The sequence below is a fragment of the Phyllobates terribilis genome, unplaced genomic scaffold, assembly GCF_046119375.1.
Source record: "Phyllobates terribilis strain yellow unplaced genomic scaffold, ASM4611937v1 Scaffold_86__1_contigs__length_6382490, whole genome shotgun sequence".
Classification (NCBI taxonomy): domain Eukaryota; kingdom Metazoa; phylum Chordata; class Amphibia; order Anura; family Dendrobatidae; genus Phyllobates; species Phyllobates terribilis.
Window position 1 is genome coordinate 4130812 of NW_027362846.1, and position 14721 is coordinate 4145532.

General features: G+C 43.4%; 1 protein-coding gene across 1 annotated transcript; it reads right to left on the bottom strand.

Annotated features, from left to right (window-relative positions):
- Positions 1 to 1922: 1922 nt before the first annotated feature.
- On the bottom strand, positions 1923 to 13734 carry LOC141197709 (uncharacterized). Its single transcript, XM_073662795.1, has 6 exons — positions 13584 to 13734; positions 8383 to 8532; positions 8074 to 8253; positions 7867 to 7990; positions 7400 to 7498; positions 1923 to 3130 (listed from the first exon to the last, which is right to left on the bottom strand). The coding sequence occupies exons 2-6, from the start codon at positions 8458 to 8460 to the stop codon at positions 2112 to 2114; spliced, it is 1500 nt and encodes a 499-aa protein (XP_073518896.1). The 5' UTR covers positions 8461 to 8532; positions 13584 to 13734; the 3' UTR covers positions 1923 to 2111.
- Between the last annotated feature and the right edge of the window lie 987 nt (positions 13735 to 14721).

The following is a 14721-nucleotide window of genomic DNA, read 5'->3' on the forward strand; positions in this document are numbered from 1 at the left end:
TGAAGTGATCAGGCTCCTTGCATCTTCTCGCCCTACCACCTGCACCAGCGACCCTATTCCCTCACATCTCCTTCAGTCCCTTGCTCCAGCTGTCACCTCTCACCTAACTAAAATTTTCAACCTTTCCCTCTCATCTGGTATCTTTCCCTCTTCTTTTAAACACGCCAGCATACAACCATTACTTAAAAAACCATCCCTCGACCAGAACTGCACGGCCAACTACAGACCTGTTTCCAATCTTCCCTTTATCTCTAAACTCCTGGAACGCCTGGTCCACTCCCGTCTAATCCGCTATCTCTCAGACAACTCTCTTCTTGACCCTTTACAATCTGGTTTCCGCTCTTTACATTCTACTGAAACTGCCCTCACTAAAGTCTCTAATGATCTACTAACAGCTAAATCTAATGGTCACTACTCCCTGCTGATTCTCCTGGATCTCTCTGCAGCATTTGACACTGTGGATCACCAGCTCCTCCTCACTATGCTCCGCACTATTGGCCTCAAGGACACGGTTCTCTCCTGGTTCTCCTCTTATCTCTCTGACCGCTCCTTCTCTGTGTCTTTTGCCGGCTCCTCCTCCTCCCTACTTCCTCTTACTGTCGGGGTTCCTCAAGGATCAGTCCTAGGCCCCCTTCTTTTCTCCTTATACACCGCTCCTATTGGACAAACAATCAGTAGATTCGGTTTTCAGTACCATCTCTATGCTGATGACACCCAATTATACACCTCTGCTCCGGACATCACCCCTGCATTACTACAAAAGACCAGTGATTGTCTTTCTGCTGTGTCTAACATTATGTCCTCCCTCTACCTAAAACTGAATCTGTCAAAAACTGAACTACTCGTCTTTCCTCCCTCCATTAATCTACCTGTGCCCGATATTGCCATCTCCGTTTGTGGCTCAACCATTACTCCCCAGCTACAAGCCCGCTGTCTTGGGGTCATTTTTGATTCAGATCTTTCTTTCACTCCTCACATCAAATCACTCGCTCGTTCATGTCATCTACACCTCAAAAACATCTCAAGAATCAGGACTTTTCTCACCTTTGACTCGGCAAAAACTCTTACTGTCGCTCTTATTCATTCTCGTCTTGACTATTGCAACGCTCTTCTAATCGGTCTCCCTCTTACTAAACTCTCCCCTCTCCAATCCGTCCTGAACGCAGCAGCCAGGATCATATTCCTCGCCAACCGCTACTCAGATGCCTCTTCCCTGTGCCAGTCATTGCATTGGTTGCCCATCCAATATAGAGTTCGTTTTAAACTTATCACGCTTACCCACAAAGCGCTCCATGCTTCAGTACCCCCCTACATCTCCTCCCTTGTCTCAGTCTACCACCCTACACGTGCCCTCCGTTCTGCAAATGACTTGAAACTAAAATCCTCCATAATCCGAACTTCCCACTCCCGTCTCCAAGATTTCTCGCGTGCTGCGCCAATTCTCTGGAATGCACTACCCAGGACAGTTCGATTAATTCCCAATACCCACAGTTTCAAGCGAACCCTAAAAACACATTTCTTTAGACTGGCGTATCACCTAAACACACTCTGTCCATCCCAGCTTTCCCCCATATTAAAATCTTCTTCAACTTCGGGTTCAAACCAACCATGCACATAAAAGCCTCTGTCAGGACTGCACACATACTGGCTGGCGACCAGTCCATGTATTATTATTTATCCTATTCAGTATATCAAGGCTGCATTATACAATATATGTACTTTTTACCTTTTGTGTCTCCCCCACTTCCTCATAGACTGTAAGCTCGCGAGCAGGGCCCTCACTCCGTTCGATATGAGATATGCTTATTCTGTATTGTCTGTATAAGTCCCCCCTAAAATTTGTAAAGTGCTGCGGAATATGTTGGCGCTATAAAAATAAACTATTATTATTATTATTATTATTATCTTCAATGATCTTACTGATCGAAGGAGGTTGTTGGCCAAATTCTCGCGATACATAACCCCAAGGATCTTTGGTGTATAACAACAACTGATTTCTGGTTAAAACGTTTCCCACATTCTGAACATGAAAAAGGCTTCGCACCTGTGTGAGTTCCCTGTTGCGTAACAAAATATAATGTTTGGTTAAACATTTCCCACATTCAGAACATCTAACACGAAAAAGGCTTCTCCCCTCTGTGAGTTCTCTGGTGCTTAACAAAATATGATTTCTGGTTAAAACATTTCCCACATTCTAAACACGAAAAAGGCTTCTCCCCTGTGTGAGTTCTTTGGTGCTTAACAAAATATGATTTCTCTGTAAAACATTTCCCACATTCTGAACATGAAAAAGGCTTCTCCCCTGTGTGGGTTTTATGGTGGCTATCAAGATGCGCTTTCCGGTTAAAACGTTTCCCACATTCTGAACATGAAAAAGGCTTCTCCCCTGTGTGGGTTTTATGGTGGCTATCAAGATGCGCTTTCCGGTTAAAACGTTTCCCACATTCTGAACATGAAAAAGGCTTCTCCCCTGTGTGAGTTTTTTGATGCTTAACAAAATTTGATTTCTCTGTAAAACATTTACCACATTCTGAACATGAATAAGGCTTCTCACCTGTGTGAATACTCTCATGCCTAACAAGATTTGATTTCTGGCTAAAACATTTCCCACATTCTGAACAGGAAAAAGGCTGCTGCCCTGTGTGAGTTCTTTGGTGCTTAACAAGATTTGATTTCTCTGTAAAACATTTACCACATTCTGAACATGAATAAGGCTTCTCACCTGTGTGAATACTCTCATGCCTAATTAGATCTGATATCTGGTTAAAACATTTCCCACATTTGCAGCAATAAAATCCTTTTTTTGCTTTATGAATTTTTTGATGTTTAAGAAAACACTTTTCCAGGGGAAAATTATTCCCATGTTCTGAATGTGAAAATGGCTTCTTTGCTTTACGAGCAATTTGTTTTTTAATGCCCTTTTTGTAACTTTGATTTTCCTTAGTAGTTGGTAATGAATCAGAAGACAGGACCTGTTTCAAAGTATCAGATGACAGATCTTTGCTGTGAAGGATTGATGGTATATCTGGAGTAATGGCATTCACTTCAATTGTATCCTGTGGGATCTCAAAAACATCTGATTGAAAAATTGAAGATGTCAGCTGTCCCTCTGATCTCCTGGTACAGTCATCTGACAAGAATAAAACTAATTATTATTTTTGAACAAAATATATCCTTGAATTTTATATTTTTTGAACATTTCTACTTAACTTGCTATTTTTACAGAGAGTTTATGTAAAAATATGGAATTATTCACCAAGACAATGACAGTTCACTGTCTAATAAGAAACTGCGAAGACCCGGGCATAATACTACTCAGACAACACAGGGTGAGAGTAAACAGTGTGGCAATACTTTATTGAACCACCAAACGGACAATAAACACATAGGACTACTAGAACAACTACTACTACTAGAACAACTACTACTACTACTACTACTACTACTACTATCCAGTCTGGCAGTCAAAAACTGTGACTATAGACAATAATACATTTACTGAAATGATCAAACTCAACAGTCTTGATTAGTGATGGGCTAGCACTAAAATGCTCGGGTGCTCGATGCTCGGGTTGAGCACATTGGAATACTCGGGTGCTCGACCCGAGCGACGAGTCCAAAGTAAGTCCATGGGAAACTCGAGCATTTTTCAGGCGGCTCCCCCGGCTGTCTGCAGATAGCCTAAAAATTGCCCCAATCGATGGGAAAAGTACTCAAATGACATGGGAACAGCATAGGGAAGACCCCTGGAAGCATTTCTGACTCCCAGGTTACTTCTTTCAACAACGTTGTCAGAGGTATTAAGCCACTTTAACGGACTCACAATAAAAATACAAAAAAACGAAACCAAAATGTATTTTCCTGGGAAATATGTTAAGGAACATGCTTTCCAGGGTAATGACTTGAATATAAAGCAAGATAAATAACCAAATACAAAAATACTCCTCCACACCTTGGGCTATGTTCACACTTAGCGTTTTTGATGCGTTTTTGCACTTTTGCATTGCTTTCAACCATGACAAATGCATTCACTGGGAAAAGTCATTTTAACATTTTACAACCTTAACTGGAAATGTGGTGTGTGAGATATCATCAGACACATCATGTTTCATTTATGAAGGAGGGACTCTGAAAGTCACAAAGCCTATTTTTATAGGGCCATCAGGCGACCTTTACTATTCTTAAAGGTCCAGCAGTTGGCCCTCACTATTCTTAGAGAGCCATCAGCCGGCTATGTTTTATTGTTCCCATTACTAAAGAGTGGGTCTCCTATACTGTTATTGCGTATGCAGTGAGTGGCAGGGCTGCCCAAAATTTGGACATACCCCAATACCCCTTTGAAGAGACGTAGAGGAGGGCCTCTGAAAAAAATTGTTCCCATTATTAGGAAGTGGGTCTCCCATTGTGTTTGCCTATGCAGTGAATGCAAGGGTTGCCAAAAATTTGGAGGCACTCCAATGCCCCTTGGAAGAGAAGTGGAGGTCAGAGGGCCTCCTGAAAACAATGTTCCCATTATTAGAAGGGGGTCTCCCATTGTGTTTACCAAGAGGAAGACAGACCATGCTCTCCTCCTCCTCCTCTCTGTCCTCAGGCCATCCACGCTGAACATACGGTATGACAGTTGTGCAGGTAGTACCGTCTATAGTGCGTGAAACTAGCTCCTGTTCTTCCTCCTCCTCCTCCTCATTGTCACCCAATCCACGTTGGGATGAGATGAGGCTGGAATCACCCTGTATGGTTCCTTGCTCCATCTCATCGTGCTCCGCCTGAAATGCATCCTCTTTGTGAGCAGAGAGCGTTTCAGAAGACAGAGAAGTGGGATGGTGACGCTAATTATGGCATCATTGCCGCTCACCATCTTGGTAGAGTCCTCAAAGTTTTGGAGGATGGTACATATGTCAGACTGAATACAGACGGACTTGTTTATGCTGGTACTCAAAAACTGCCCTCTTCTGCTCACAAATCCTTCCCAACATCTGCAGTGTAGAGTTCCAACGTGTGGATACATCACACACCAGTCTGTGAGCCGGAAGCTGCAAACGCTGCTGAAACACGGAAAATGTGGCAGAGTCTTTAAAAAACAACCAGACTCGGGAAGACCTAACAGTTGTACTGCCAACTTCCTTTGTGTTGGTGTTACGGGGAACGGTTGCCTGCCTTCTGTCTGCGGCCACCACACTTCTTCTTCCTGCCTGTTGGGGTGCTCTGCACCCCTCCCTCTGTGTATTGCTGTCCTCGCTCTGCATGTCCTCCTGCCAGGTTGGGTCAGTTACTATATCATCCACCACCTAAACTTCCACTTCCGCACCCTGATCCTCCTTCTGACTTTCTGGCAATTGTGTCTCATCATCATCCACCTCTTCTGAAACTTTCCCACTGTCGCCTTCGTGTGACCGTGGCTGCTCAAATATTTGGGCATCGCTACATGCGATCTCCACTTGCCCCGCTTCAAGTGGACCGGGCGAGAGGCCCGAATCTTTAAATGGAAAAGTGAACAGCTCTTCGAAGTTTCCAAGTGTGGGATCAGTTGTCTCCTGGCACTTGGCATGGTGGGAGGAAGGAGGATCAGGGTGAGGAATATGCGGTCCAGACTCACGGCTACTGAGACTTGACCATGTGCAAGACAGGGTGGTGGTGGTGGCAAAGTGACTGGAAGCATTATCCGCTATCTAACCAACAACCTTTTGACACTGCTCTGGGTTCAATAGTGGTGTGCTGCGGTCCTCTAGGAATTGTGACAGGAAGGTCTGGTAACAAGATGTGGGTGTTTGTTCTGGCACAATTTCAGCTTGCCCCCGGCCTTGGCCTCTGCATGCACCATCACTGTCACGTCTAGTTCCCCGTCCCTTGCCACGCGCCTTGTCCATTTTAAATGGAGGCCAATATCTTCCACACTCACTACATAGGGCTGAATTTGGAGCGAAGTTACATGTAATTCGTGTGACAGAGAAAACACAGTTTTAAATACCTGGCCTGTAGGTAACTATTTTGAACAGCAAACCGGTGTCAAAAACTTTGCCGACACACTGAGAAAAAATATGAATGGAGGCCAAAAATGGCAGTATTTTCAGCGCAATTATATGTGATCCGTGTGACAGACAAACCACAGTTTTAAATAGCTGGATTTTTAGCGCAGTAATATGGAAAGGACCTGGCTGTATTCTGCAGTGCCAACAAGCAAACGGCGCAGAAAAATGGATTGCTTTTTAAGCAAATAATGAGGATTAAGATCCCCCAAAAAATTATTCCTGGCCCCTGAGACTTGGGCCTATTTCTAGAAATATCTAACAGCAGCAGAAAGCAGAACTGGAATGGAGCCTCTTGTGCTATATGCACTGCAGTTTGCTATATACACTGCCTGCCTGATATCTCCGCAGATGGATTAGTCCTCAGAAGGACTGTTTCTTGAGATGGATATGTATAATGTACTTGTTTTCTCCCTACACTACCTAATACACAACCAAATCTCTCCCTAGCTCAGCAGCAGCTCTCCCTACACTGCCTGATTGCGGAGTAGACTGACTAGCACAGCGGCGCCAGGTCTGATATAGACCTGATGACGCCGTGCGGCCAGCTAATCAGTGTAATGCCACAACCAACATGGCTGCAGCATTACAGTGAGAGGCAGGCAATGCCTGCATATTGACTGGCGCTCTAAAGAGCGCCAAACATTCAGGGAGGGGACCCGAGCATCCGCCTGAGCATCTCGCAAGTACTCGGCGAGCTCCAAGCATCTCGAGTACTGAGATTACAGATGTAATGTTTTTTATGTAGTTTATCGCGATCCTGTTTGAAGTTAGTTGTATTTAAAAGAAATTGAAAACTCGGGATAAAGGGAAACTCTGTTGTTATTGTACAGAAATTCACACTTAGCCCTCACTGCACATTTAATGTTGTAGATCATAAAAGTGAAGTTTGGCCAGAAAGACTGGACCTGGTCTTGTAGGGACCATATGAGCACATTCAGCAGCACAGAAGGGAGAGAAGGTAGATTCATCCTATAAGATATCAGGGATCTAGGAAGCCAACAGCATCATTACCTCCGCTTTCTCTTACAGGCCCATCATAATATTTTCTTCAAGTGATTTTCTAACTTTTGTCTGCACATTCTACATACGCTGTCATTTGGCTTTATAGTTTACAGATCTGGGCAGGTAACGGTCAGTGTCTTCTGATCCCACATTGTAGGTGGATTGTTCAGGTTGTAAGTTCTATAGAAAAAGGCTTTCAATACCAAAAGTCATTTGAAAATTTTTGGGTGGAGGAGAATGTTTTGGTCTAGAGGCAAAATGGCGATCACACGATTCTGATACGGCCGGACTACATCACCGATAAAGCAGCCACAGTCGGTGACTTAGAAGAATCTGTGACTTCTCAGCGTTTAGTGGTCACTACTCACCTGGGTAGTCATATGTAGGAATCTCCTCTTTACACTGCTCATCACCCCTCACATATGTCTCTGTAGTATTAATATGGGTCAGATCTTCACCCTGAAACAAATATTGTAAAAGTCACAGACAGAAGAACTCACATCTATGATCGGCTCTAATCCTGCCATCTCCACCGTTCTCATTACACAAGTATAAAACTTATAATACTGGTGGATAAAACAAGACAGAACACAAGACCTTCACAGCCGTCTACACATCATAGAGGAGATCTCATGACACCTTCTCTCCATCTACCTGATGATCCTGAGGAACATTGGGGTCTTCTTGTTTACAGTCCTGTGGAAGAAGAGGATGGGGACATCTCTCTGGTGTTGTCCTCTTACTGGATAGATCTGGAGGAAACACATACAGGGGCTGAATTCATTCTGTACATACAGATAATTATAGGCCGTGTGTATTTAGTCCTGTCTATTACCTGGTGATGTGAGGGGCTGGGGAACCTCCATCATGACGTCCTTGTACAGATCTTTGTGTCCTTCTAAATACTCCCACTCCTCCATGGAGAAATAGACGGCGACATCCTGACACCTTATATGAACCTGACACATACAATGATACCGTCACCCCCCCGATCCCTCCATAGCGTTACTGTATAATGTCCCAGCATTCCCAGCAGTGTCACCTCTCCAGTCAGCAGCTCAATCATCTTGTAGGTGAGTTCTAGGATCTTCTGGTCATTGATGTCCTCATGTATCAGGGGGTGAGGTGGAGGTCCCGTGATTGGGCTCAGGGGTCTTTCCCATCCCTCAGACACAGGGTCCTGACAGCGCCCACTAGAGGTCTTCTTCACTACTGTGTAATCCTGGTTATGGAGAGACACATTAATAAATCTCCCTCCAGACATTTCCAGAGTCCTCACCTCTCCAGTTCTGTCCATCTGTTATTCCCATAGATAATAATGATGTAATGAGACGTCATCAGAATCTCTCACCTCTCCAGTAATCCGGAAGAGGATCTCTAGGGTGAGGTGGAATATCCTCTCCACCATCTTGTCTCTGTCCATATCCATCCTTGATAGGTGATTCAGAAAAATTCTCTTCTATAGAAGATCTTCACTGAGAGGATCCGATATTGTAGAGACCTGAATGAGAAGAAGATGAGAAGATGTAACGTCATCAATAATTCTATGTAAAAAATATTGACTGGAGGGGTGATTCAAGTATAAAGCAGTAATCTGTGGATCTGATCCTGTACGATGCCGGATGAAGAAGAGGTGTATATTTATGGCGGCCGTTAATAAGCTTTATACCACAGGGGATGTTTCTATGTAGATTTCATAGAAGAGCCGTGTGACGATATAGTCTATAATCTTAATCAGCCAGATGATTAGATTTGTTAACCCAAGAGAAATACACTATTATCTTTTGACTTGTAAATGTATGTGTATTTCTGTGTCTGGTCAAGAAGGACAGAGACTCAGCGTGGAACAATGAATGTTTGCTAAATATGTTGATTAACGTTTGTGTGGACCCTGTGACTTGTTGACTCACAAGACAGGAGGACAAACTACACAAATAAATGAAATGCTCAAACAATGAGACCTGAGTGCTGCCCTTTCCCCCCTACCTGTGACTGATGACCTTAGCCACAAATGTAAACATATAAAGGGTTTTTCTATCCTGTTGAAAAGAGAATCAAGGAAAAGCCAAAGATCAGTCAAACTTGTCAGAACATCAGCTTGGTAGTATGGCTTTATCCAAAAGAGACACAGATTTGGATTCTACATGATTCTGGCCTAAGTGTATGGCCCTGAACGGAAAGATACGGATCTGCTCCACTGACCATCAGAGAGCCCATGGATTCATTTAGGGAGACAAGGTTGGGACGATGAAGTCACCTGGCCCCATGGATATATTGTTTGGGGTTGCTAGGTGGGACCCTCTGGTCACCTGGAACCCATGGAGACATTCGGAGAAGCCAGATCGGGACCATCTGGCCCTATGGCAATTCTCGGAGAGGCCAGGGTGGGACCTTGGGTCTCCTGGCCTTGTAGCTCAATGGACTACTAGCTTCCTAAGCTTGCTGCTACCTTCTCTCTGTGGGGGCCCACCAGAAGTGGGAGGCTACTGGTTGAGGTAGCTGGCCCTGAAAGTCCCAAAGTCGCAACTGTTCTATCCCAGGTGGGCGGAGCGGAAGGGAGAGACTGTGTAATGTTGTACCATCTTGGGTATTTGCTAGGACTGTTCTATCTGTTTATTGTCCGTTTTGTGGTTCAATAAAGTATTGCCACGCTGTTTTACCCTCACCCTGTGTTGTCTGAGTATTATTACACCCACGGAAGACCCCGAGTCTTCACAAGCCACTCCAACATTCACAGAAATAAAAACTTAAAATATTCTTTATTCTTCCAATTTGCTGCCTTATTGATTTCAATAGGAATCCATCCTGCTGTTTACACATTGAAGGTTTTTCCCCACTAGGTCTTGTAAACCGTAAAAGAAACTGCGGAAAAACGAAACTCCGACAAACAAGGCCAAGACTGACGTCTCCGCTGAGGACCGGAGGAGGTTCGGCTGAATGCTGTACTCGTGGTGTGAACACGGACATACAGGTGCATCTCACTAAATTAGAATATCATCAAAAAGTTAATTTATTTTGGTTCATCAATACAAAAAGTGAAACTCCTATATTATATAGAGTCATTACACACAGAGTGATCTATTATATAGAGTCATTACACACAGAGGGATCTATTATATAGAGTCATTACACACAGAGGGATCTATTATATAGAGTCATTACACACAGAGGGATCTATTATATAGAGTCATTACACACAGAGGGATCTATTATATAGAGCCATTACACACAGAGGGATCTATTATACAGAGTCATTACACACAGAGGGATCTATTATACAGAATCATTACACACAGAGGGATCTATTATATAGAGTCATTACACACAGATGGATCTATTATATAGAGTCATTACACACAGAGGGATCTATTATATAGAGTCATTACACACAGAGGGATCTATTATATAGAGTCATTACACACAGATGGATCTATTATACAGAGTCATTACACACAGAGGGATCTATTATATAGAGTCATTACACACAGATGGATCTATTATATAGAGTCATTACACACAGAGGGATCTATTATATAGAGTCATTACACACAGAGAGATCTATTATATAGAGTCATTACACACAGAGGGATCTATTATATAGAGTCATTACACACAGAGGGATCTATTATATAGAGTCATTACACACAGAGGGATCTATTATATAGAGTCATTACACACAGAGGGATCTATTATATAGAGTCATTACACACAGAGGGATCTATTATATAGAGTCATTACACACAGAGAGATCTATTATATAGAGTCATTACACACAGAGGGATCTATTATATAGAGTCATTACACACAGAGCGATCTATTATATAGAGTCATTACACACAGAGCGATCTATTATATAGAGTCATTACACACAGAGGGATCTATTATATAGAGTCATTACACACAGAGCGATCTATTATATAGAGTCATTACGAACAGAGTGATCTATTATATAGAGTCATTACACGCAGAGGGATCTATTATATAGAGTCATTACACACGGAGGGATCTATTATATAGAGTCATTACACACGGAGGGATCTATTATATAGAGTCATTACAAACAGAGTGATCTATTATATAGAGTCATTACACACAGAGGGATCTATTATATATAGTCATTATACACAGAGGGATCTATTATATAGTCATTACACACAGAATGATCTATTATATAGAGTCATTACAATCAGAGGAATCTATTATATAGAGTCATTACACGCAGAGGGGTCTATTATATAGAGTCATTACATGCAGAGGGATCTATTATATAGAGTCATTACACAAAGAGGGATCTATTATATAGAGTCATTACACACAGAGGGATCTATTATATAGAATCATTACACACAGAGGGATCTATTATATAGAGTCATTACACACAGAGGGATCTATTATATAGTCATTACACACAGAGGGATCTATTATATAGAGTCATTACACACAGAGGGATCTATTATATAGAGTCATTACACACAGAGGGATCTATTATATAGAGTCATTACACACAGAGGGATCTATTATACAGAGTCATTACACACAGAGGGATCTATTATATAGAGTCATTACACACAGAGGGATCTATTATATAGAGTCATTACACACAAAGGGATCTATTATATAGAGTCATTACACACAGAGTGATCTATTATATAGAGTCATTACACACAGAGGGATCTATTATATAGAGTCATTACACACAGAGGGATCTATTATATAGAGTCATTACACACAGAGGGATCTATTATATAGAGTCATTACACACAGAGGGATCTATTATATAGAGTCATTACACACAGAGTGATCTATTATATAGAGTCATTACACACAGAGGGATCTATTATATAGAGTCATTACACACAGAGGGATCTATTATATAGAGTCATTACACACAGAGAGATCTATTATATAGTCATTACACACAGAGGGATCTATTATATAGAGTCATTACACACAGAGGGATCTATTATATAGAGTCATTACACACAGAGGGATCTATTATATAGAGTCATTACACACAGAGAGATCTATTATATAGAGTCATTACACACAGAGAGATCTATTATATAGAGTCATTACACACAGAGGGATCTATTATATAGAGTCATTACACACAGAGGGATCTATTTCACGTGTTTATTTCTGTTACTGTTGATGATTATGGCTTACAGTCAATGAAAACACAAAAGTCATTATCTCAGTAAATTAGAATACTTTATAACAACAGCTTGAAAAATGTTTTTAAAATCTGAAATGTCCTACTGAAATGTCTGTTCAGTAAATGCACTCAATACTTGGTCAGGGCTCCTTTTGCATCAATTACTGCATCAATGTGGCAATGTGGCATGGAGGTGATCAGCCTGTGGCCCTGCTGAGGTGTTATGGAAGCCCAGGTGGCTTTGATAGCAGCCTTCAGCTCGTCTGCATTGTTGGGTCTGGTGTCTCATCTTCCTCTTGACAATACCCCATAGATTCTCTATAATAGATTCTCTATGGGGTTAAGGTCAGGCGAGTTTGCTGCCAATCAAGCACAGTGATACTGTTGTGTGTAAACCAGGTATTGGTACTTTTGGCCGTGTGGACAGGGGCCAAGTCTTGCTGGAGAATGACATTTCCATCTCCATATAGCTTGTCGGCAGAGGGAAGCATGAAGTGCTGTAAAATGTCCTGGTAGACAGCTGTGCTGACTTTGGTCTTGATAAAACACAGTGGACCTACACCAGCAGATGACATGGCTCCCCAAACCATCACTGATTGTGGAGCCTTCACACTAGACCTCCAGCAGCTTGGATTGTGGCCTCTTCACTCTTCCTCCAGACTCTGGGACCTTGTTAGTGACTGCCTTCTGGACATCTGTCAAGTCAGCAGTCTTCCCCATGATTGTGGAGCCTACCGAAACAGACTAAGGGACCTTTTTAAACGCATTGGAAGCCTTTGCAGGTGTTTTTTGTTAATTATTCTAATTTACTGAGATAATGACTTTTGTGTTTTCATTGGCTGTAAGCCATAATCATCATCATTAACAGAAATAAACACTAGAAATAGATCCCTCTGTGTGTAATTACTCTATATAATAGATCCCTCTGCGTGTAATGACTCTATATAATAGATCCCTCTGTGTGTAATGACTCTATATAATAGATCTCTCTGTGTGTAATGACTCTATATAATAGATCCCTCTGTGTGTAATGACTCTATATAATAGATCCCTCTGTATGTAATGACTCTATATAATAGATCCCTCTGTGTAATGACTCTATATAATAGATCTCTCTGTGTGTAATGACTCTATATAATAGATCCCTCTGTGTGTAATGACTCTATATAATAGATCTCTCTGTGTGTAATGACTCTATATAATATAGGAGTTTCACTTTTTGTATTGAAGAACTGAAATAAATTAACTTTTTAATGATATTCTAATTTAGTGAGATGCACCTGTAGTCGATTATTTAGGAATATTCTCTTGTTCTTCCCTCCGGTGATTTGTGGACTAAACTCGCTCATTCAAGAGAACAGGTCCAGGGAGAAAAATGGACTGTCCACGGACCATACCTGAGCCGGTATCTGAACAGAGCGGTGACGGACTGCTCTTGCCGGTGACTCTGCGGCTCCTGATGAGTCACGTACACGGCACAGCGGCTTCTCTTTGGCTCTGCTTTCATGTTGGGACGTGACTGACGACATCACACTGATTGTCAGCAGCCTCCCTGTGAGCAGCCAGCGGTTAATCAGAGGGATGATTTATGTCACCATGCAAGAAAAGCAGACACAAAATAGACGCACGAGTGTGAATAACGGCTAATCCTGATATAGAGTAATGGGGGATCTCCACATACCTCCACCTGCAGAGCCGCCACCACATATATGGCTGCTCTGTGCGCACAGGAGCTGTGATGAGGTCACAGGAGGGGAGGAGTCAGGGGTCACATGATCAGGGGCCTCAGTGGATGCAGGACTCTGCTGTGCTGGTTGTCATGGTGCTGGATGAGCTGAAGTTTATGTGTGGGGTCAGGAGGGGTTTACAGTGTGGATGTAGCGGAGCCGCGTGTGTACGAGGTGTACGGAGCAGAGCCGTGTGTGTACGAGGTGTACGGAGCAGAGCCGCGTGTGTACGAGGTGTACGGAGCGGAGCCGCGTGTGTACGAGGTGTACGGAGCAGAGCCGCGTGTGTACGAGGTGTACGGAGCAGAGCCGCGTGTGTACGAGGTGTACGGAGCAGAGCCGCGTGTGTACGAGGCGTACAGAGCGGAGCCGTGTGTGTACGAGGTGAACGGAGCGGAGCCGCGTGTGTACGAGGTGTACGGAGCAGAGCCGTGTGTGTACGAGGTGAACGGAGCGGAGCCGCGTGTGTACGAGGTGTACGGAGCGGAGCCGCGTGTGTACGAGGTGTACGGAGCGGAGACGTGTGTGTACGAGGTGTACGGAGCAGAGCCGCGTGTGTACGAGGTGTACGGAGCGGAGCCGCGTGTACGAGGTGTACGGAGCAGAGCCGCGTGTGTACGAGGTGTACGGAGCAGAGCCGCGCGTGTACGAGGCGTACAGAGCGGAGCCGCGTGTGTACGAGGTGAACGGAGCAGAGCCGCGCGTGTACGAGGTGAACGGAGCAGAGCCGCGCGTGTACGAGGTGTACGGAGCGGAGCCGCGCGTGTACGAGGTGTACGGAGCGGAGCCGCGCGTGTACGAGGTGTAC